We start from the raw sequence: 24,794 nt of genomic DNA on the forward strand, positions 1-24,794 counted from the left end.
GCCAGGAGTAGGGATTCATGGGGAGCCATCAGCCCAGAGGGGAAGCACAGCAACAAGCCTTGAGGTCAGAGAGTCGGTGGGCTACAGCCTCCCGGATCTGCTTAGTCTTCACACCATAGACAATGGGGTTGAGCATTGGTGGTACCACCACATAAAGATTGGCCAGCAGGATATGCACATGTCGAGGAATGTTATGTCCAAAGCGGTGGGTCAGTAAGGTAAAGAAGGATGGAACATAAAACATGAGGATGACACAGAGATGGGAGCCACAAGTGCTGAGAGCCTTGTGCCGGGCCTCCTGGGAGGGTAAACGAAACACTGCTCGGAGGATCAGTGAGTAAGACACAGTGATGAGGATTACATCCAAGATGACCATGACAATGGGCACTGAGAAGCCATACCAGATATTAACGGTGATGTCGGCACAGGCTAAGCGGGCTACTCCAATATGCTCACAGTAGGAATGGGGGATGATGTTGGCCCGGCAGAAGGGCAGCCGCTTCAGCAAGAAAATCACTGGGAAGATGATACAGAAGCTTCGGGTGACAATGACCAGAGTGATTCTTCCCACAACAGGCCATGTTAGCACTGTTGAATAATGCAGAGGAGCACAGATGGCCACAAAGCGGTCAAAGGCCATAGCTAATAGGATGGCTGACTCCCCCACAAACATCACATGGACAAAGAAAACTTGGGTGACACAGGCATCAAAGGCAATGTCATGGTCATGGAGCCAAAAGATGGCTAGGGCCTTGGGTACAGTGGTGGTGGACAGCAGGATGTCTGTGACGGCCAGCATGGAAAGGAAAAAGTACATGGGCTCATGCAGGTTAACACTCTTGATGATGACCGTTATCAGGATGCTGTTCCCCAGGACCGCAGTGATATACATGAGGCAGAGGGGTATGGACAGCCAATGGTGATACGCCTCCAACCCAGGGATGCCAAGTAGGACGAAAACTGCTGGGTGGGAGATGGTAAGGTTGATGTGGGTCATGACGAACTTTAGGATCCCCTCTATAATGACTTAGAAGTTGATGAATCTGCTGAAAATGACAGGAACAGAAAGCATCTCTGAGTGTGTGCTGAGAACACAAAGGCAGCAGGGATTTCTAAATTGTGAGATTCTCCAGGGGAAAGTCCTTCCAGAGAACGCTCACTTGGGTGTAGGAATAACCTCTGGCCCTTCGTGTTCACTTGCAGGTAGAACTTCGGCATCAACCATACTTCACCTGACTCCAGTCACCCCAAAGTTTGACCCAACCCTACTTTTCTGACCTCATTCTACCATTTCCACACAAGCAGCATTTGCCCCATTACCCATGCTGCCCTTTTCCTCCCTCTAAGACTTTGCTCCTTCTGTGTTTACAGGAATTTCCCTTCCCTTCCATTTCTGCTTATTCAAATTTTAACCTTAAAATACTTCCTTAAGACAAACCACTTTGTAATGGCCTGTGTCCATAACAATACATCTCCTTCCTGGAGACCTATTAGGCAAACTGTATTTTAACTTGATTATACTTAATCGCATTAAATTTATCCGGCTATTTCCTTGAACATTTCACATGAGACTTGCCTAATAAGTTGTCACTTGTGGCTCCCTGCGCATGGAAGCGGAGCACAAAGTAGAAATCCAGAAGGAGCCTAAGGGATGTTTCTCCACACTGATCCAGATTCAGACCTGCTCTAAAGGCAGTGAGGAGTGGGGCAGCCACTGAAATTGAGAAGGACCTTACCCATTGCCTGATCTTCGTGAACTTCTCAGGCTCTTCCCCAGATGGTTCCTTAAAGGTTGTGTTTAGATCTCCTTTTCCTTAAGAGCCACCAGGAAAACTATTCTGAATATAGGAAATCAATACACACCGCTCTAGTTCCATTAACATAGCCCTCCTCCCCTGCCTACTTGTTCCTTAACCCTCAAAAAGATTGAGGTTTCCCTGCTGCTATGAAGGGTTAATCCTAGAGACCTTCCTGCCTTGGCTCTTCCCACCACTCAGGTAAGATCTGCATGCTTCTGAAGCTCTAGAATATCTGTCAGCTACCAGGACTAGGCAAAGAATGAGTGATTAAGAATCTGGAAGGGAACATGGAGAAAAGGGACCATGGAGAGAATAGGAGAGAATCAGGGGTATAAAGGTACCAGGTAAATACTAGATGGACCTACTGATAATGGTTTTCAGAGGGTCCCATGAAGGAAGGCATCCAAAGGAATGAAAGCCCCAATTATGAGCCCATCCTTCTGCCTCGATGCAGATGCACTTGTCCAGAGCATGATGGGCTGTGGGAAGGGAGCAGTGAGTCTCCAGGTAGATACAGGAAAGGGGACAGGGCCAGATTCAGACAAGTAAGGGTCCCAGGTGGGCTAATAATTTGGCACTCTTCCAGACAATATATTTTAAATATTCATTTATCTTCTATTTATAGGAGGGGCTGAGCTTTACTGGGATAAGCACGGAGAAGGGCCATGGGTAGCATTGTCCTGCCTCTATTCTAAAGCCTTGGCCCCAAATTTATATAAACAAAACTTCATCAGAAATCAAATTCATTTTCCTTTTACATATCACTTCTCAATGCAAGATACCTAATATAAATCCTCATAAAAACAACTCTGGCTCTGCTTACAATTCTAATGATGTTTTATAACCTCAGTAGTGAAGACACCGATGGCAGGAAGAGATTCAGTCCAGGCTAAGGAGAAATGGAGTCACTTCTTCAATTTTCTTCTTTCCCTTTTTCTACCGAGTGTCTTTTCCTCCTGTGAGTTCCAGCCCTATTTTTTGGTTATGTCCATTCCCTCTTTAGGGGAAGGTCCTTTATGTCTTTATACAATGTTAATTTTGAAAGACTCTCTTGACATTATAAACAACATATTAAATTATACCCACAACCCACATCAAATAAAATTGTTAGATAACTACATGGGAGTGGAGCCAGTTACATTTTTTGTGTGTGTAGTTGTATTATTTAGACATTTAACTAAACAAGTGTTATTTTTAGATTCTTTTTTTTTTAAATATATCTTTATTGATTTCAGAGAGAGGAAAGGAGAGGGAGAGAGAGAGAGAGAAACATCAATGATGAGAGAGCCATTGATCGGCTGCAGCCCGCAACCCGGGCATGTGCCCTGACCGGGAATCGAACTCCGATCGTCTGGATCCTAGGTCGATGCTCAACCGCTGAGCCACGCCCGGCTGGGCAACAAGTGTTATTTTTATTTTGCCCTTTTTCTTGTACATGTGCTTGTGGTCTCATGTTTTGCACCATTCTTAGGTTCCACAAATGTGCAGGCTCCACACCCTGAAGCCATGTCCCTAGTGGATAAAACAGCCTGTCCCCTACCCTGGGCTGACCATAAGGGTGGCCTCTGTTTGCACCACAATATGTAGAAGGATTCATTGTGAGATGTTTCACATGAAATTTATTTCTAACAAAAAATAAGGTATCAAAATTTGTAAATGGTTTACCCTTTTCATAAATTGAAGCTAATTCAAATTTATACCTCTAATAACCTTACTCTTGCTCACATGCACTTAAAGCCAGCATGTAAAATATTTTCATAATCTAAAACCAGTCTTCTCTACACTGCAGAGGCACTGAGATACCCTTAATTCACTGATGCACCCTTAATAGTTTATTAATAAACATCTCAAGAAAAATTCCCACCTACCCATTTGTTTCACCCCCTATAAACGGTTTTGGGATTTTGTCAAAATTTGAGTAAGCATATGGTGGCATATCGTGTAAATATAACCTGCATAGTTTTATGATGTGTTGGCAAAACATGATGGAGAACCCCAGCTTCAAGGCACAACCTCTCCTTTCCCAATATCTGTGCCTGTTCTACAGTATGCAGGACGGGAGATGGTGTGAGGAAGGTTTTTCCAGTTTAGACACACCTGAAATTCAGATTAACAAGAGAAAGTTTCCTCAAGAGTCCCCACTTTGGGACTGAGGAGTTCACAGCCCTAAGCAGAGAGTCTGGCACACTGTAGGTAGATAGGAACTATTTGAACAAATGAACCATGGGACTGGTCAATTAATATTTTACTAGATTTGTTTGTTGCATCAAGGTGGTGATCAAAACCTGAGCCATTTTCATGAACAGCCCCCACTGATAGCTCCTGTCCTGGAACAGTCGGATTTGGACTGCTCTTTAAAATGCGCTCAGACATTTTATTAAAAAGTCTCTTTCCTGGTGCTTTTCCTGACGCCCCCTGCATTCCCATTTCTATCTCTAACCAGTGTCATCCTCCTAGTCCCACTGACATCTCGCCCAGCGCCCATACCCCCACCCGGTTCTCTGTTATGTTGCAATCCCTCCCTCATCCTCTGTCTCACTGATCCTCTTTCTCCCACATATCCACTTCCTCTCTCCCAGCTCTAAGCTTTTTCCTTTATATAGATTTCTAAATACACACACACACACACACACACTCCTGCCAAGCCCTTCCCCTGACACCATCAACGCCCTTCAACTCACCTACATCACAGTATGAGCTGAAGGACCGAGGAAGAGGTGCAGGAGAGCTGAAAACTTTGCTCGTTCTGAGGGGAGCGGATCGAGAAGAAAGAAGACTGGACTGACCATGATGGCATGAGGAGCGTCACTATTCCTGCCCCGCACAGGGTGCTTATACTTAAAGACAGAGAAGTCACATGCTTCCTTCTTCTGGAGGCAGGTGCCAGGGTCACCCCTGGGATCACTGAGCATTGGGTCAATGAACCAAAAGGAGAAATGAAAACCCTTCCTCTGATGCCAAGAGGGAGCACTAACTCTAGGGGAAATTAGTAGCTCCGGACAAAATGCATTTGAAAACAAGGCATAGGAGCAGTGGCAGAAATCCTCCCAACAAAATAATAACAGCTAACATTTGTTGAGCCCTTACTATGTCCCTGTCACTGTGCTAGGGTTTAACATAAATTGTTCAATTTATTTCTCAGAACACCCGAATGAGGTAAGATTCTATTAATCTTTTCATTTGGCAGATGAGAAAACAGAGGGTTAGAGAGACTAGGTAGCTGGTAAGGAGGGAAGACAAAAGCCCGCAGGTGAGTATATCAAAGTGTTCACGTTCAGTCTGGGACTGTGACTCAGGGAGATGAGGGGGATCATTTTGAAGCAAACCTGCAGCTCAGTCACTCAAGGTAAATTCAAGAACAAAAAAGGGACAGAGTAAATGAATGGCTGGTTAAACTGTTTACACTATTAAAAACAAATTACACTTTGTGTGATCACTTAATTAAAGTGCTCTAGCACCATTGGAAGGAGAGTGACTCTTCCCCACTCATCTTGTAACCTTTGGAGCAAAAATGTTGTTAGGAACCCAATAAGGCCAAAAAAAAAGGAACATTAACCCAGAAATTCCACTATTAGTTTACATTACAGCAGTTTAATTCATAGTAGCCAAAAACTGGAAACAACCCAAATGTCCAATAAAAGAAAAATGGATAAATAAAATAGGATATATTCATCCAATGGAATACTATTCAGCAATTAAACAAACTACTAGAACATGCAACAACACAGATGAAACTCAAGATTATTATGTGTATGAAAGAGGCCAGATACAAAAGGCTACATATTGGATGATTCTTTTTGTTTTTAATATATTTTTATTGATTTCAGAGAGAAGAAGGGAGAGGGAGAGAGACAGAAACATCAATGATGAGAGAGTCATTGACTGGCTGCCTCCTGCACTGCGCCCCTCCCTCCCCCCGGGGATCAAGCCTGCAACCCGGGCATGTGTCCTGACCGGAAATCAAACCTCAGTGTCCTGGATCCTAGGCTGATGCTTAACCACTGAGCCACGCTGGCTGAGCTGGCTGATTCTACTTATATAAGGTTCTACAACAGACAAAAACTAGCCTGTGGTGATAGAAATCAGAATAGTGATTGCTTCTGGGGTAGGAGGAAGCAGAAGGGAGTTTCTTTGATGGAAATATTCTATGTTTTGAAAGAAGTGTCAGTTACATGCTGTCTGCATTTGTCAAAAAAAAATAATATTTTTTTTTTGGAGCATCAGAAAGAAAGAGAAATGAAAGGAGCAGAAATATGGGTAAATTCTTCTCATGGTTTTTTATATCACATGCAATGATTAAAACAAAAATTATAACCTTATCTGATACCAAGATAATGATATTTAAAAGTGAGAAGAGTAAAGGTAACTAAATGGAACCAAGGTTTCCACATTTTTGTAAAACTGGACTATGAGTTACATGTATATATTTTAATAGAGCAACTTCAAAGAGAACTATAAAAACTATATATTTGAAAATCCAGCCGGTGTGGCTCAGTGGTTGATAATTGACCCATGAACTTGAAGGTCACGATTTGATTCCCGGCCAGGGCACATGCCAGGGTTGCAGGCTCGATCCCCAGTACAGGGTGTGCAGGACTCTCTCTCATCATTGATGTTTCTCTCTCTCTCTCTGTCCCCCTTCCTCTCTCTGAAATCAATTTAAAAGAAAACTCTATAATTAAATCAAGAAGGAATCCTAAACATGTTCAAATAACCCACAAAAAGGCAAGAAATCAGAAAGTGAGGAATGAGACACAGAAGAAACAGAAAACAAATAAAATGGTAGACTTCAGCCCTGACATATTAATAATTACTTTAACTGGAAGTGGTCTAAATAGACCAATTAAAAAGCAGAGATTACTGTTCAGTTGCCCAAGAAGAAGGAAAGAATGATTTTGGTGAACTGGCAGTCTCCTTCATACCAACTGTCACATTGTTGATTTATTGGTCTCTGGTCTCTGTCACATAACTTGAGTTTTAATTTCATTATGTGTTTAATGAATACCCAACATTTATGTGACACAGTCATGCTGACTTGGCTCTGTGACTAAAAGACTTTTACATGGTTCTCCAGCTGGGACTGACTTAAATAAGCAACAAGTCCTAACATTTCAAAGTAAAAATGAAAAAAACGAACCTGAAATTTCTTGAAAATGAAGTGAGCTTCCCTGGGTAAACCAACTGGTAATTTTTTGGAGCAGTGAGCAATTTCTATATTCCTCCCTTTCCTCCAACATATCAGTGCAGGATAGTACATAAAAACTGTAAAATATGGCCTCTGGCCCTGGCCGATGTGACTCAGTGGTGAGATTCTGGGGCCTGTGCACCAAAGGGTTGCAGGTTTGATTGCCCAGCAAGAACACTGCCTCAGTTGTGGGTTCACTCCCTGCCTCCAGGTCAGGGTGCATGAGGGAGGCAACCAGTCAATGTGTCTCTCTCATGTCGATGTTTCTCTCTCTCCCCCACTCCTCCCTCCCTTCTACTCTCTCTGAAAAGAGCAATGGAAAAAATATCCTCAGGTGAGAATTAACAAAAAATAAAAATAAATGTGGCCTCTGAGATGGGACTCTAACTTAGCAACACTACTTATAAAAATTATATTTATTTGATTTAAAAGATACCTAAAATCACTATTTTCATCTTAATGATTTGTATATCACTTTAAATAATAAAAATGTAAAATAAGATATTTAACATATTTTTTTAATATTTTATTACTTTGTTACTAATAAAATAGAAGAGATTTAACTCTTCTAATTGTTATAAGGAGGGGTTGAAGGAAGTTCTGCTATAAAGAAAAAAAAATCATGATTCAAATTTTGCTTATTTTGTAGAGTAAGGAATTAATCTGTGAGATTAATTTTTGCTGTCTACTTTAATCCAAGTATGAGTCCTGGTTAATATTTCTTTGATCTTCAAAAAATTTGTAAATAAATATCATTAATTTTTTTAAAAGAAATTAGATAATAATAATAATAACCCAACTATATGCTGTTTATAGGAAATTCACCTAAAATCAAATAATACAAGTAGTTTGAAAATAAAAGGGTGGGGGAAAATATATATCATGCAAACATTCATCCAAAAAAAGCAGAAGTGGCTATATTAATATTAGCTAAAGTAGACTTCAAAGCAAACAAAATTACTAGTAACAAGGAGACACATTACATACTGATAAAAGGATGAATTCACCAGGAAGATATAATGATCCTAAGTATGTACACCCCAAAGAACAGAGCCTCAAAACACATGAGGAAAAAAACCGAAAGAACTGAAAGGAAAAATAGACAAATCAAATCATGATTATAATTTAGGACTTCAACAGCCTCCTGGGGGCTGAAATTCTAGATAAGCAACTGATAGAACTACTAAAGAGAATATCAACAGGGATGTAGAAGCACTGACCAACACCATCAACCAACAGGATCTGGTTAACATCTAGAAGACTCCACCCAACAACAGCAGAATATACTTTTTATATCCAAGCACCCAAAGACATTTACTAAGACAGACCTTATCCTGGGCCATAAAACAAACCCCAGCAGCAAAAAAAAAAAAAAAAAAATTAAGGCAGAGGTCTAATATATATCATTTTAGATACATATATAGTTAGGACAAATGCTTGAAAAAACAGAGTTTATAATTTGGTCTTTTTTCTAAGTAGCTGACATATAGCAGAAACGTGGAGCCCGGCCAGGAGTGGCTTAGCAGTTGAGCATCGACCTAGGATCCAGACAATCGGGGTTCGATTCCCGGTCAGGGCACATGCCCAGGTTGTGGGCTGGATCAATGACTCTCTCATCATTGAGGTTTCTCTCTCTCTCTTCCTCTCCTGTCCTCTCTCTGAAGTCAATAAAGATATATTAAAAAAAAAAAAAAAAAAAAGGTGGAAATATGGATACCAAAATGTTAACAATGAGTAGGCTCTCTACGAGGTGATATCAGGAGTGTTGTTTATTTTCCCCTTGTTTCTACATTCTAATATTTTCTACAAGAGTACATGATTTATATTACAAAAATTTTGAAGTTTATGTTTTAGAACCATAAGTGAAGCAAATGCAAGGAAATTGTGGTGAGGCCCCAAGAAGAGAAGAAAGCTGAGAGGTTCACTGACAACAAACTAAGCACAAGAAGCTAACATCAGAATGAGAAACTTTATTAAGTGACAACATATTATCTAGACTCAAGAGATAGTTCATGCCGAGGCTACATAGACCATCAACTGTTACATATGGGAACTTCGTGTATAATAATTGCATATCAGTGAAGAAAAGTGCTGAAATAACTGAGTGTCCTTAGAAGAAAAATAAATAAATTTAGAACCTAGCCTTATGTCATACACACAAAAATAAATTTCAAAGGGATTAAAAAAAAATGTTAAAAAATCTATACACTATAAAAAGAAAACACATAATAATATTTTTACAATCTCAGGGAAGGAAAAGACTTATTAAATAACACACAAAAAGCATATGGCTTAGATGTGCTTTTTATTAAAATTCAAATTTCCTATAAGGTAAATGACATCATAAACAAAATTAAAAGATAATTAATAGACTGGATAATTATATTGCCAACAGGAAGCATTAGAATATAGAATATACAGAGAAAGTCTACAAAAAATACAAGAGGGGGAAAAAAGCAACTAAACAGAAAAACAAGCAAAAGAAATGATCGGACAATTTATAGAAGAAGAAATCTAAATGACCAATAACTATATGAAAAATGTAAATTAAAATGATGGGCTAATATTTCTTACTAATCAGATTCACAAAAATGTAACAGTCTGATAACATAAAATGTTGTCAAGGGTGTTAAAAAACAGGACCTGTCATAAACTGGTAGTAGAAATACAAACTGGAACAAGTATTTTGAAGAACAGTTTGACAATATCTGCTAACGGTGAAAATTTGTACATTTTATGACCTAACAATTCCACCTCTCTAGATGTATACTCTAGAGAAGCTTCCGTACATGTGAAAATGAAGGCATGTATAAAGATGCTAATAGAAGTATACAAAACAAAACAAAACAAAAAAAACAGAAACAATTTTAAGTCCATCAATAAGTAAATAAATATGATTTGGCATTATCACATGCTGTAAAACTATGTGGCTATTTAAAGGGATGATAAAGATTTATGTCTCTGCCTAAATAGAACTTTAACAATTTTCTGTATACAGTAAGAAATAATTTATATAAATATTTAAAAGCACCAACTAACCCTGGCTGGTGTGGCTCAGTTGGTTGGGCGCCCTCCTGTGCATCAAAAGGTTGCTGGTTCCATTCCCCACAGAGCATATGCCCCCGTTTCCCGCCCCATCCCCAGTAGGGGGATGCAGGAGGCAGCCAATCGATGTTTCATTCTCACATCAGTGTTTCTCTTTCTCTCCCTCTCTCTCTAAAAATCAATTTAAAAAAATCTTTAAAAGCACCAACTAGCAAAAACATTAAAAACTGAATTAGAAATATACACTAATGTCATGATAATTATTATCTCCAGGTGAAAATGGAACAGTATAGGAGATAAAAGAGACCTGAATTTTATCTGTAATTTTTACTGCCTTTATTTTAAAAAGAAAGTAAAACAAATGGGACAAAACGTTAATAACTGTCAGTTCTGGATGTGTTGATACATGTGCATTTGTTCTTATTCTTTGTGTATATATATTAGCCATTTCTCAAATAAAATGACAAAAATTACAGAGGTATATTAGAGTCAAGGGTATCAGTTACAGGCTGCTGCAATGTTCTAAGACTATGGGATAGAAAATAGGATATACTCCAGTGTGGGGGAGAGAGGAGACAGATACACAAACTCAAGGACCTGGCCCTTAGTTGCTGTTTAAATTTAATGGTAAGAAAGGCTGTTTCCCCATTCAGAATACTGTGCTTGGCATATAATGAGTTCTTAATAATATTTTCTGGATTCTGTGAATGACATTAGTACTTTTCCTGGTTATAAGAGTCATCCATGTAATATAAGCTTGGAGGAAGGGGGGTAATAATGGGAGAAGATAAAAGCTCTACCTGTTATCTCAGAAAAGAATTTCCTGGAATTAATTTCTTGAAAGGTGGCCCCACCTTCTAAAAGGTAGTCAATTCAGAAGTCCCTTCTAAATGCTACAGAACCTTTAGAGGAAACTACTCATCTTCTGCAAGGAAAGTCTTTGGAAGATCATCTCAGCACTGGTCTCCCCAGTCAATATTGATCAGAGTGACTTAGTCAAAAAAATTCCTCTTCAAGCTGGTTCTTTGAAAAGATAAACAAAGTTGATAAAACTGTAACTAGACTCATCAGGGGGAAAAAAGAGAGGAGCCAAATAAATAAAATCAGAAATGAAAGAGAAGTGACAACTGATACCACAGAAATGCAAGAGATTAAAAGAAAATACTATGGCCGGAGCTGGGTTTGCTCAGTGGTTAGAGCGTTGGCCCTTAGACTGAAGGATTTTGGGTTTGATTCCAATCAAGGGCATGTACCTCAGTTGCAGGCTCAGTCCCTGACCCCAGTTGGGGCACGTGTGGGAGGTAACCAATTGATGTGTCTCTCTCACATTGATCTCCCCCCCCACTCCCCCTACTCTCTCTGAAAAGCAATGGGAAAAATACCCTGATTTAAAAAAACAAAAGAGAGAGAGAGAGAGAGAGAGAGAGAGAGGGAGGGAGGGAGGGAGAGAGAGAGAGAGAGAGCGAGAGAGAGAGAGAGAGAGAGAGAAAGAAAGAGAGAAAGAGAGAAAGAGAGAAAGAGAGAAAGAGAGAAAGAGAGAAAGAGAGAAAGAAAGAAAGAAAGAAAGAAAGAAAGAAAGAAAGAAAGAAAGAAAGAAAGAAAGAAAGAAAGAAAGAAAGAAAGAAAGAAGAAGAAGGAAGAAAGAAAGAAAGAAAGAAAGAAAGAAAGAAAGAAAGAAAGAAAGAAAGAAAGAAAGAAAGAAAGAAAGAAAGAAAGAAAGAAAGAAAGAAAGAAAGAAAGAAAGAAAGAAAGAAAGAAAGAAAGAAAGAAAGAAAGAAAGAAAAAGTTTCTCTCCCTCTCTCTTCCTCTCTCTCTAAAAATCAATTTTAAAAACATCTTTAAAAGCACCAACTAGCAAAAACAGTTCACAAGCTGCTTCCAACACTCACTTCCAAAGGGAAAACTCCAGGTCTTTTCAAGGTGACATGTCATATTTACTGGTGCACTTATGTACTTTCTAATCATTTAACATGTGCTACCATTTTTGTTAGGTTACTCTCCTTTTTAAACATGTCACTGATGAAGTTTGTGAATGTTGTTCCCCTCCTCCCATTTTTCCTCCAAGCCCTGTGTTCTTTATTGCATTATCTTGCATAGGGTGATGATGTTTAGGATACGTTTTGTTATAACAGAACGAATCATACTCAGTGGACTTGTGGTTGATGGCGACTAATTCTTTCTTTCTCATCTCCATGGACACTTAAGGCTGCTGAAACTGTAGGAGCCCCTGTTAGTCAGCAAATGCTGTTTGGGTCAGCACTTCTGCCCCACAATTAAAAGCAATAGATGTTTATTCATAGACAACTACTTGCCAGGCATTGTGGTGAGCACTGTGGAGATGCTGGGGCTAATAGGAAGCACTGCCTCTAACTCTTTCAGTCTAGCAGGGAAAAGATAGACAAGTAATTACAACGAAGGGGATGCTATTAAAGAATAAAGCAAGGTCTTCCCTGCAGCAAAGACCTCCCAGGGGACGTGTTCCCCTTTCCCAGATCTTCCTACTCCCCTAAGTCAGTCTCTCTCCTTGTCGCCCCTTCTCTGCCTCCCTATCGGCACTGAGCAAAGTCAGGACAGGGAAGAGTTAATGTGGCACAGGTGGGAGGGGTAAGGGCCCTGAGGGAAGCAGGTAGAACAGTCACATAAAGGGCCCCACAGGCACCGGTCTAGGCGAGAAGGAGATGCCAACATACTGTGCAGGGGAACTTTCCCCCGGTCATGTCTCCTGCTGTTTTTTTCCTCTGTTTGTTCATTCAGCAGTGATAAGCCTCTGCCGTGGGCTCCGCTCTGGAGGAATCGGTTCTGCTCAGCCTGACTCCTCCAGCCCCAGAGGTGCTTCTTCCTCTTATGGCTGCTTCTCCAGGTTGAGTGCCATTCCCTCCTCCCTGTCACCACTCCCTCTGGCACACCAGGAATGAGACTCTAGTGGGACCCCCTTCTGGATGATAAAGAAGGAAAAGAGAGACGTTCCTTTTTGCTACCATCTCTCCCTTTCTCCGTTGCTTCCCAGGCTCAACTTCAACTCTCCAGCTGATGTTCAAGTTCACTATTTCAGCATCAAGTTAAAGAAAATGTAAGCACCCCACATCCCCAAAACCTACGGTCTTCTGTCACACCAGACTTCCAGCTTCACTCCAGGTTCCATCTACCTCCTCTTCTGTTCGCCCTTTCTCACTACTCTCCCCTTTCTTCTTGGAGGGTTAGTGCCCAGAATGTTAAAGCTGAGCAACACTTAAGCCCACCCCCATTGTAGACATGAGGAAGCTGAGGCCCAGGAGTTGTGCCTAAGGATCCACAGTCAGGGACAGGGCCAGCCTGAGGCCTGATCCCCACCCAGCACTGGCTTTCTCCCCATCGCCAGAGACTGAGACTGACTATTTGGATGCTGGGGAAGAAAAACATTCATCTCAGCTCCACTTTCAGCTGGCCTCCAACCGAAGGGCTCTAACTGTCCCAGCCACTACAGCAGTGACCACCCCCTTCCCCATACAACTATCCCGCTTCTCCCTCACCCTCATGAACTTTCAGGTGCAAAGTATTCTCCCATCCTAGCTAGGGTTATGATCTTGATTATCCATTCAAATCCCCAACTAAAGATTATAATCCTGTGATCTTCCCATCCCTGCACTACCCCTCATATTATATGGATAGGTCTGTGCCACTGTGACACCCCAAAAATCCCTCCCTTTGTCCTTCCCCTCTCAAGAGTCATGCCCCCATGACTCTTAAAGCTTTGCCCCACACAGGATGGCAGAAGCTCCACAGCTCAACACCACCTTCCTACGCCCAGCCTTCTTTCTACTGACTGGCATTCCAGGGCTAGGGAGTGCCCAGGCCTGGCTGACACTAGTCTTTGGGCCCATGTATCTGCTGGCCCTGCTGGGCAATGGGACAATGCTGGCAGTGGTGCAGGTAGATTCCACACTGCACCAGCCCATGTTTCTACTCCTGGCCACACTGGCAGCCACAGACCTGGGCTTGGCCACGTCAGTAGCCCCAGGGTTGCTGGCTGTGCTGTGGCTCGGGCCCCGCCCAATGCCCTACGCTGCCTGCCTGGTCCAGATGTTCTTTGTTCATGCGCTGACTGCCATGGAATCTGGTGTGCTGCTGGCCATGGCCTGTGATCGTGCTGTGGCAGTCGGGCGTCCACTGCACTACCCTATCCTGGTCACCAAAGCTCGTGTGGGCTGCGCAGCCCTGGCACTGGCACTGAAAGCTGTGACTATTGTTGTGCCTTTCCCTTTGCTGGTGGCACGATTTGAACACTTCAGAGCCAAGACTATAGACCATGCCTACTGTGCACACATGGCGGTGGTGGAGCTGGTGGTGGGTAACACACGGGCCAACAACTTGTATGGGCTGGCGCTCTCACTGGCAGTGTCAGGTGTGGATATTCTGGGCATCACTGGCTCTTATGGGCTCATTGCCCACGCTGTGCTGCGGCTGCCTACCAAGGAGGCCCGCGCTAAGGCCTTTGGTACATGTAGTTCCCACATCTGTGTCATTCTGGCTTTCTACGTGCCTGGTCTCTTCTCCTACCTTACACACCGCTTTGGTCATCACACTGTCCCCAAGCCCGTGCACATCCTTCTCTCTAACATCTATTTGCTGCTGCCACCTGCCCTCAACCCTCTCATCTATGGGGCCCGCACCAAGCAGATCAGGGACTGGCTCCTGGAAACCTTCACATTCAGAAAAAGCCAGTTCTAATGGGCAGTGAAAACAATGGAGCCTAGCGGTGGAGCTGGAGGACTTTCAGAGAATCTGGTGTCTGGAGGTATGGATTATGTTATTGGTCCCATTATCAGCATATGACTGTCATAATCACTCAACAGATATTTGCTGTGAAGCCCCTACTATGTGTACCTCTGGAATGTGTAGTTTAGTCAAGCCACATATCCTGCCTGAGGGGAGGCAGGAGGCAGGGTGCTATGTGTTACCATGCAGGGAAAATAAGATCAGGAATTATCATAGGATCCTAGTACACAAGATTTAACTTAAAGAAAACTCCCCTCCTTGCCTCTCCCCATAATTTTAACTTAATTCTGCCCATGTTCCTTCACGAAAGCCCCTCTATGGGTCCTGAATCTAGGGGTCCGGGAAGAGGGACAGTGACTCTGGAGACCAGATTCTGTTTCAGCCAGTCTATAGGAAAGAAGTCATACAGGCATATCCCCCACCCTGAGGATCTGGATAATGTGTCCTGGGATCCCAATTTCACCAGGACACTGATGAAACTAAGATATTCTTAGATCAGAGAATCCTCTTGGTCTTGTGTGTAATCACTTTCTCCCCTAACCCCACCCCTCCACTGCCAAAGTCTTAAGAGTTAATGGCTAGAAGTTCTCTCCCTGGGCTTGTACCTTCGTGGGTCAGGAGTCCAACTGAAATAAATTTTGATATCCCAGAAAATCATTGTAACCATGTCGCCTGCTTGCCTGAGGTTCAGAATCACTATGGTATCTTACCAACCTGCTCTTTTGCGCATTCTCAGTCAAGAACGTAGATTCCCAAATAAAAGCCTCATCGACGACCCCATTTGTCCTGGCCAACATCTCAGAAGTACGTGGTGCTGGTGCAATGTGATGAAATAGGAATATTTCACATAGCTGTGGCTGCCAGAGAAGAGAGATACTAACAGGATGTGCCATGGTGTTGCCCAACAGCAGATTCACTTTCCACTCCACACTAGGATGGACATTGCACAAAATATCTTTCACACCAGCATGGAGTCCAGAATGAGATTAATCTCAGACACAAGGCGGGGAGCCACTGTTATGAGGTCATAAAAAGCTGCAGGCTGCACAAGCAGACCCAAGTGCTCCAGAAAAACTATCACAATCACAAGTATTGGAGTTAGCCATAAAGACCTGAATTCAGATGCAACGCTGACCTCTCAGCAGAAAGCTGGACCACACACCATGGGATACCACACAGAAGGTCGCAGAGCTGAAAAGCAGGTAGACACCAACTACAGGACCACGTGGGGTCACATCAGGCCCTCATTTCAAGGAACTGAAGGATAGTCCAGAAGCTACGATTTTCAGAGGCGTTGTCATACTGCAACCACGTGGAAGAAGAAATCTACACTTTTCCTCAACCCAAGTGTGAGCTCAGTAATTTTCACGAAGTTCTGAGTTAAAAAGCCCTCCAGACAATAACTGTGTAGATAATTGTGACAAAATTCTAATCTTAATGGGACACAGGTCTTTAAGATGTCCATATCCTTCTCTTAGAGGTTTCTCTTCAATAAATCTATCCTGACAAAATAATTAGAGATGTGAACAAAGATGTATGCAATATTTATTACATTGTAAAACAATGTGTGTGACAGTCCTATGTCACACATGCACGCACACCATTTTTTGCCTTTCCCCTCTGGTGCATGAAAAGGAAATCATAGGCAGCCAATGTTTGTAAGCAATGAATTCTGCCACCCTCTCTTCTAAGGCACTTTAGGAAGCCTCTCTTCTAAGGCACTTTCGCCCCCTGGTTGTGCACAACTCCCCAAGGCAGCTGATTCCAAAGCTGTGCATTGTTCGTTGTAAGAACTTTCTTCCTTGCAAGCTAAAAATCCACTCCTTTGGACACTGTATTTTGTTTTGGATTGAGACTGTATACTTACCTACCATGTGACGTGTTTAGAAGGCTTTACCAGCACTCTCTTGCTCCTCATAGCAATCTGAGAATTATAAACCCACAACCCCTTATCTACAATTACAAAATTTAAAAATCTCTGAACAAACAAGTTTTTTCATAACTTTGGCCCAGAATGTCACCTAAACTGTTCACAGTTGTATTTATATTTATCTTAGTGTGACTATTCATATATTAGCTACAGAAATACTGATGTGTTTGATTACAGGGCACTGGGGTATGTCTCCATACCTCTGCATCTCTGTCTCCTCCTTGCACTCTCAGTCCGTTTTGCCTCATGTCTTTGTGTCTTACATAAGGATACTATTTTCCCTTTCTAAAATCTAAAAAATTCTGAATTACAAAACACATCTATCCCTAAAGTTTTCAAATGAGGGATGGGTTAGAACCTTACACAGTTACCCCTGTAGCCTGAGAGATGTGTTAGGGTTCTTTATCACTCTAAAGTCTTTGCTATCCACACCATTCTATCCTACCCTAGAGGTTGCTGAGAACCTTATGTTCTCTGGATAATCAGTCCCTACCAGTTGGTCACTCCATATGCTGCAGATGATCTGTGTTTTTCCCCAGGGAAGCCCCAGAACATGCCACACAGGAGGCAAACCCCATGAGCAGAAAATGGCCCACACAGCCCAGCCTTTGGGCTCATCAACTCCATTCAGAAATCAATTGTCATCTGTTTTCCTTCAGCAACTTTCAGTCTCAGACTTTATGAGCCAAAAGGAAAGACAAACTTATTTAATGTCAGGGTAGGGCAGTATGGAATTTAGGAAGCCTGGAGAATTATGGTAATCAGACAGCAAAAAAACAAGACAGATATAGGCTTCTGGGTGTAGAGTTCATTAGTACTCAGTTTCCCCTCAGCCTCCTCTTTGAACAAAAATCCGAAAGAGATCCTCAATCAATTTTACCAACAGCCTATCATCTCTGCACCTACCTCATCCAGGCCCTTCTCATTCTGGAATCTCCTCAATATATGGATGTGCTCCATTCTCTGCCCCTGTTTATCAATAATTCTCATTGTCTCTGTACTTCCGCATCTCTGTCCCCTTCCACTGTTAGTTTTGCTCCATGTCTGTGTCTCGTCCTTGTGTATCTCTCTCAGAATTCCTTTCTGCAGGGAATAGAGGTACTAACCATACTATACCAGATGACCTCTCCTTGTCAACCATAACAAAAAATGTGCTAATGGGGCATTAGGAGGAAGAGACTTGGTTTCACTTGTCTCAACAGGAAACGTGGAGTTTCTGGTTTGGTCTATTGCAACTCTTCTCTCATCCTACTCATTTCCTCTTCACTCCACCACTTTGCACTTCCATCTAGCATGCACCCCTCCCATCACACATCCAGGCAAGCAGAAGGAACATGTTGGTTTCTCCCTTCACTAAAAGGAACTACTTACCACTGGATGGTAAAAGCTGGAATCAGGTAGACTTGTACTAATTTATTTAACCACTCTGAGCCTGTTCATTCACTTATAAAATGGGGAAATAATAGTGCCTACTTCAAGGGGTTACTAAAAGGATTAACTAAGATAATGCACTCGAAGTGCTTGGCACAGCCCCCAACATGTAAGAGTTCAACAAATATTTTATATTAATTCCTCCCCTGGAGCATCGGCTCAAGCCCACTATCAAACCTTTGCTCAAGTACCTGGCACCCACACCCTTAGCTCTGTCTAGGGATACCTGCCCAGTTACATCTCCTTTAGGAAACTTTTCTTGGCAACACTCTCTGCTACCATTGTAGGACATTTTCCTGTGCTCCACACTCATACTACCTCGGCCAGCTCGGACATTACTGACTTTGTGGGATAGCTCCACGTGCTGAGCCAGGACAGGGAAGACCCCATACATGAGGGGTCTTTCTGGGCATACAGGAGACTCTACAGAGGGACTCAAGAGAGCTCTTTGGATAGATAAGGGGTAGAGAGGGAGAGCAGCTACCAGAAAGACTCTCTAGAATGGTTCTTCTTAGGAAATACCACTCTTCCAGCAAAAGGGCAGGTTAAGATGTCTAGTCAGAGACACAAGGGGAAAACACACACTTTAGGGCTGTCGTAGGAGAGTACTTACTAGACACGGATTAGGCTAAGACAGGGAGTGAAGCACGAATAAAAATTTCCACAAATTTACCTGGGTAATTCTGGCTCCTAAAAGTTCTCTCCAGTTACTAAGGCAACAGTACCCCAATTAGATTCTTATCCTCCACACTGTCACAGTTCAGCATGGCACTCTCCTACACACACACCTGGTTTTCATTGCAACTGTAACCCACGCGTTAATAGGTTTCAACCCTGACTGCGCATTAAAATTTCCTGAGGAGCTTTTAGAAATCCTGATGCCCAAGCACACCCCAGATCAATTAAATCAGAATTTCTGAGGGTAGGATCCAGGCATGAGTAATTTTTTTAAAAATTTTTTTATTGAATTTTTTAAGAGAGAGAGGAAGGGAGAGGGAGAGAGAGAGAAACATGAATGCGAGAGAGCAAAGCATCGATCGGCTGCTTCCCGCACGCCCCACACTGGCGATCGAGCCTAGGACCCGGGCATGTGCCCCGACCAGGAATCAAATCAGCAACCCTTCAGTGCACAGGACAATGCCGAACCAGCTGAGCCACACTGGCCTGGCCCGGCCAGGCATCAGTAATTTTTAAAGTTCTCAGGTAATTCCAAAGTATGGCCAAGATTGAGAACCACTACTGGGTTCTTAGTTTCAGTCCTGATCTTTTCTTCTCCAATGTGCTTAAGGCCCCCTATGCAACCTCACAAAGAAGTCATCTGTAGGTGACAAGAGAACATATCAAATTGTTTCAAGGAGGCTACTGAAGGGAGGAGAGACCTCATCCTGTTTCCTTAAAGAACTACACATGTGCACGCACGGGCACGCGCACGCACACACACACCCTAATGGTACCTGCATTTTCCTACCCTAAAGCAGGATAGGTGACTCAAGCGAACGGACTCAGGCTGAGAGGACAGTAAGGCTAGGAAAGTGATTGCCCTCTCCCCACTCAAAGGCCCCATCACCCAGCAGGACCTCTATGACCTCATGTGATAGTAGGTCAGAGCCTAAGGCCAGGCTTCACCTCCCTGGGTAGCCTGGGGTTCCTGCAGCAGCCACTGCCCTGCCCAACCCCTCCCATATCCCACCATGTTGGTTGGTACCCCCCAACTGCTAACACTGGATGAAGCTGATGCCAGCTGGACCCTCATCAAAGACAAAGTAGGTAAAGTAAGAGGGCTAAAGAGGAAATAACAAAGTGTGACCTAGATGGGTCTGAGTAGCTTATGAGTATGGAAGCATAAAGATAATAATAACTAACATTTATTCAGTGCTTACTTATGGGCCAGGCACTGAATTAAGTGCTTTGCACAAACTGTCTAATAGAATCACAATTGCGGAAGCAATAAGGAAGTTTCCTTGAATGTATAGAGAGCTGCGAGAGCAGAGAGAAGTGCTAAGTCAGAGGCAGGACTTAGGTGATCACTCCTGAAGAGAGTGACATTCTAGCTGGGCAAGTAGGAGTTATTCACACATTGAGGGAAGAGGAATACCTAGCACATAAACAGTGCTTAATAAACACTGAATGAGTTCATGAGCAGTGGGGTAGGTGAGAGAACAGTGTGCTAATTAAAGGCAGAACATATGCAAAGGCAGGATAGGAAAATGAAAAATGAGGATTTATGAACTGCAAATACCCTCTAGAGCAGAGTTCAAACGATTAGTGGTAAAAATAAGGTCAAAGAGTTACAGGGGCTAATCATGAAAGGCTTTTTAAGCTTTCTAAAGAACCTGAACTTTACCTTTGACCTCTTCATGCATATTCCATCCACAGAATGAGAAATTTGGGGTTTGAGCCAAATATGTAGATTTCAAGGAGCAAGCAGATCTCAACTATATCTGAGTTGCAGATATCCAACAAATCCCACCAAATCTAGATGGCCACAGATTTCTGAGGCGAGAATTTAGGATCAGGTTCTGATTATGTGATCTGAAGGAGAGTGAATTTAAAGCACCTGTAAAAGGCAGCCCACCAAGTTTAAAATGACCATCTTAAAGTAGTACCTACCATACTCGAAGCAGCCTTAATGGCACATAGCCCCCATTGGAAATGGACTGGCTGCTCACCACAAAGGTCAGCTTCCCAGGGAAGAAGAAGCATGAGAGCCAAGGTCCTCCCAAGTATTGGGGCAACTGGTTTCAGCAGTGTAAAAAGTTAGTCCTGGACTAGATCGATCAAAATTAGAGTGAAAGTAAATGGGGTCTTCAACTATTCGAAAGCTACACCATCTCTGAGTATAAGAAAAACTCCCAATCTTATTTAAACAGAAAACTGTCAGGGAAGTCAGAGTAGAGACACACAGGATAAATCACTGGAGGTAGGACAAATTCAAGGAGTAGGACACCTTTGAGAGACCCAGTTCCCTCTCCAGAACTGCTAAGTTTATTGAGCACTTTGTAGAACATCTGGCTAAACAGATGTGCCCTAAGAGCTCCCCATTTAGAATTCAAACGAGCCAAGTTACATCCAGGAAGATAATCATCCACCATCACTCTCCTGGGCTGGCCCTGGGAAATCTAAATTTGCGGGCCTCTAAGTTCCATAGAACTTCCGCCTAGAAGTAAAAGTGCAATGGGAACAGGTAGTGGTCTCAAATGGTGATTCTACCAAGAACACAGTAGCCCTAGCATAGAACTGAGCACCTTATTTTTCCTAGTTTAGGATAACTACTGAGGCCCTCAAGGGTAAGAAAAAGGACCTAATAAACCTCCATGGCAAATTCATGTCTATATTCTGAGAGTCTCCAGCTAATTCAGGGATTCACCTTTTAGCAGAAACCTGGACGATAAGAACCAGGTGTTTTAAATGTCCACCCATTAGAGGGACTGCTTCTGGAGACACTCCCATTTGTCTTACTTGTATAGACTCCTAGGCACCAATGGAGCAGCTAGGGTAAGATTCTTAAGTTATGCTTGGTGACATGCTTTCATTGTCATGAGGCAGAGCATTCTATACAGAAATGCCAACCCATCAGTGCTCTATTCTCACCCCTGGAAACTCAACCAGCCTTTCTCAGAGCCCTGTACTTCTGCCTGGTACCGCCACCCAAAAGTAAGTGTTACATGTCTCAGTGAAGCAAAGAAGAAATGCTGGGAAATTCTTCCATGTAGAATTTCCACCAAGAAAGAACACCAGTTATTTCCTTGGCTAGGTGACAAAAGACAGTAATCTTCAAGCTACCTCAGCTTGTCCAAAGTAGACACAACTCCACCAGTTAGCTACCCTCCTCTTATGCCTGGGGACAGCACAGAAAAAAACAAAAAAAAACAAAAAAAACACAGACCAGCCTTAAGGGACCGTTGGTGAATTACAGGGGAAGGCCAGCCAAGTGGACAATGCCATCAGTAGGGTCACAGATGTGGATTTGGGGGCTGAGGGAGGAGAGTAGAGCACACAGCACTTGAAGGATAGGGCTCTAACATGAAAGGGGCCCAAAAAAGAATTTTGTATGCTCCCTAGCAGAACATGGAGCCAGAAGTCTCCTCCAACAATATCCTGGATGAGTTGTTATCATACCTAACTACAATTACAAGAGAGGATCTTACAGGTTTTCCTAGTGTTCATGAGGTTAAACTTTCCAGAATTGGGTTACCAAACCCAAAAAAGACAAGACAAAAAAGGACAAAACTCAGAAGAACTACAATCCCTTACAGCATATTAGAAGTAGCATTAAAAAGATGAGGCCTCAAAGCCCTAAAAGAACCACCCCCTACAGCTAGGGCAGAGGTGTATATTAAGGGGTGATAGACACAGTGTGAGAGTGAGCATTCCAAACCTATTTTTGTATACCCATTCTTGGCTAATGACATCGCCCATCTAACCAATCACCTAAGAATAATCCTTGAGGATTCCTTTTCCCCACTCCTTAAGAGACCAAGTTCTACTAATTCTATAACCTAAATATCTTCCCGTTACTTTATTTGAGGGGTTCACCATGTCTTGCCTGGAGTATTACAATACTCTTAATTGGTTTTTTCTCTCCTTATTTTATGCCTTCCTATTCAAAATTAGCTTTTTCAAATGCCTATCTAATCCTGCCCCTGACCAGAGCCCTTCAAGTGGCTTCCCACTGTCCTCAAGATAAAATCCCCATCACTTAGCATACACACAGGCCTTTCATAATCAAGTTCCTGTGTGCCTGTCCTTCCTCATACCCTACGTTTACACAATATGAAATTACATGTTCCCAAATGTGCCCCTTAGTTTGTAAACTCAGGTTTTTTTACTTGCTGTGGCCTCTGCCTGGATGGACCATTCTCCCACCTGGCTAACTCCTTCAAAGCTCAAGTATTATCACATAGAAACCTTCTTTGACCCTCTTCTACCCAAGACAAGGTTGTTAAATCACTTCTAATCTCCTACATGTCTTGATCTTCTTTTACTTAGCTGACTACTACTTACATTTTTGTCTCCCTCATTAGACTGAGCTATATTATATATTAGGGCAAGGACAAAGTCTCATTCTTTAATGCATTCCCTGTATCTAGCAGAGTTTGGCACATAATAAACATTCAAGGTTTTTGCTACAGGATAGAACCGGGAAGTAAGTAGAAAGTACGACAGTCTGAGCACACTGTGGAGATGTAATCTAATAGTGACAGCAGGAAGGTCAGTCTAGAGGAAGCTACCAGGTAACTCTTGACCCTAACCCGGTCCCATAAACTGGCCACCTGCAGGTTATCGAAGAGCGCTTTGGGCCCAATGTAGTGGCAGTACCTTTCCTGTCGGATGCAGCCTGCTATGACCTACTGGGTGTGCTAGTGAAGCAGTCCCGCCCAGGCCACACCCGCCTGGCTTTGACTGGTCGGCAGGGCCGGAGGGCACTGCAACCAGTGGGACCACTACAGAACCTCCTGGAGCAGGCAGGGTCTGAGGGTGCTTTTTCCCACTGCACTCGGGAATACTCACCAAAAAGTGGAGGAGAGCTAGCCTATGAAGAAATGCGACTCTTGGATGGGCAGCCCTGCCGGATCCGCCTACATATGGGTGGCCTGCGCAAAAAGGTGGCCTTCCTGTTGCTGCCACCAGGACAGGTGAGCCTACAGAAGACTCTTCCCTGGCTCCGAAGCACCCATAGCATCTATGTCATCTACCAGGTCTTCTCCTGTTCCTGGATGCAACTGTGGCTACTACCTACAGACCATGAACCCCAGATGCTCCGGTTACAACGGTCACTGCCTATCGCCTTCTCATGCCTCAAGTTTTCACTGCAGCCCAAGGGAGTGCTGGGACCACAAAAGGCCCTGACCAAAGACCCACTGTTCCATGGGACCAACTGGGTCAGACCCAACCTCAACATCATGCCACCTCTGGCATCCCCATCAGCCCCTGACGATATCCCCGAAGCTGCTGATGTGCCCCAACCTGTCCCAGCCCCATCTACACCACCTCCCCAGGAAGGGCCAGAGGGCAGGCTCACCAGAGTCTCCTACAAGGGCCGAAACCCATTCCGAAGGGGGCCCCAGATGCTCTCAGGTACTACTGGGGAAAATGAAAAGGAAAGGGATGGGACAAGGTGGAGGGAGAGGGCATAGGGAGTATAGCTCTGGAATATGTGGGACACCCATAACCCTGGTGAGGGGGATGTAGTGAGGGAGCCAGGGGACAGTGAGATGGAAGCATGGTCTTGGTGTGGGGGTGGGCACAGCTCAGAGAACCAGAGGGAGGGACCAGGGAGGCAAAAAGACCAGGGCATTGAGTCAAGCTGTGACTATCCCAACCCTGGCAGACAACTGGCTCTTCAGCCCCCGCAGCCCCCCACCAGGAGCCCAGGGTGGGGGCCCCGGGGACCCCGACCGGCACTCCATGTCCCTGCCCCTGCTGCAGGGTCTGTCCTCGGAGTTCGACAGCGACGAATGAAGTTGTGGAGAGAGATGCAAGGGGCAAGGCCCCCAATATCTGGCATAGGGATACTGGTCCCCAATAAACATCAGCTGCTGCTCCCCCAAACCATCCTGGTCCCCTGTTCATTCTTTCTTTTGGGGTCTGGAGAAGGGGGAGAGTCCCTACATTTTCCCTAGGCTTCAAGTCCCCTCACCCTCTAAAG

The 24,794-nt window shown here is 43.4% G+C and overlaps 3 protein-coding genes across 3 annotated transcripts; 2 read left to right on the forward strand and 1 right to left on the reverse strand.

The window, feature by feature from the left end:
- Nucleotides 1–997, reverse strand: OR52B2 (olfactory receptor family 52 subfamily B member 2). The gene has a single exon (XM_016217268.1). The coding sequence runs from the start codon at nt 995–997 to the stop codon at nt 29–31; it is 969 nt and encodes a 322-aa protein (XP_016072754.1). The 3' UTR covers nt 1–28.
- Nucleotides 998–13,773: 12,776 nt separating this feature from the next.
- OR52W1 (olfactory receptor family 52 subfamily W member 1) lies at nt 13,774–14,736 on the forward strand. The gene has a single exon (XM_016217263.2). It carries the CDS (start codon nt 13,774–13,776, stop codon nt 14,734–14,736), a length of 963 nt encoding a protein of 320 aa, XP_016072749.2.
- A 5,100-nt stretch (nt 14,737–19,836) lies between these two features.
- Nucleotides 19,837–24,607, forward strand: C11H11orf42 (chromosome 11 C11orf42 homolog). The gene is made up of 3 exons (XM_016217279.2): nt 19,837–19,908; nt 23,425–24,223; nt 24,477–24,607. Exons 1-3 carry the CDS (start codon nt 19,837–19,839, stop codon nt 24,605–24,607), a joined length of 1,002 nt encoding a protein of 333 aa, XP_016072765.1.
- Nucleotides 24,608–24,794: the final 187 nt, after the last annotated feature.

This window comes from Miniopterus natalensis, chromosome 11, assembly GCF_054644295.1.
Source record: "Miniopterus natalensis isolate mMinNat1 chromosome 11, mMinNat1.hap1, whole genome shotgun sequence".
Lineage (NCBI taxonomy): Eukaryota > Metazoa > Chordata > Mammalia > Chiroptera > Miniopteridae > Miniopterus > Miniopterus natalensis.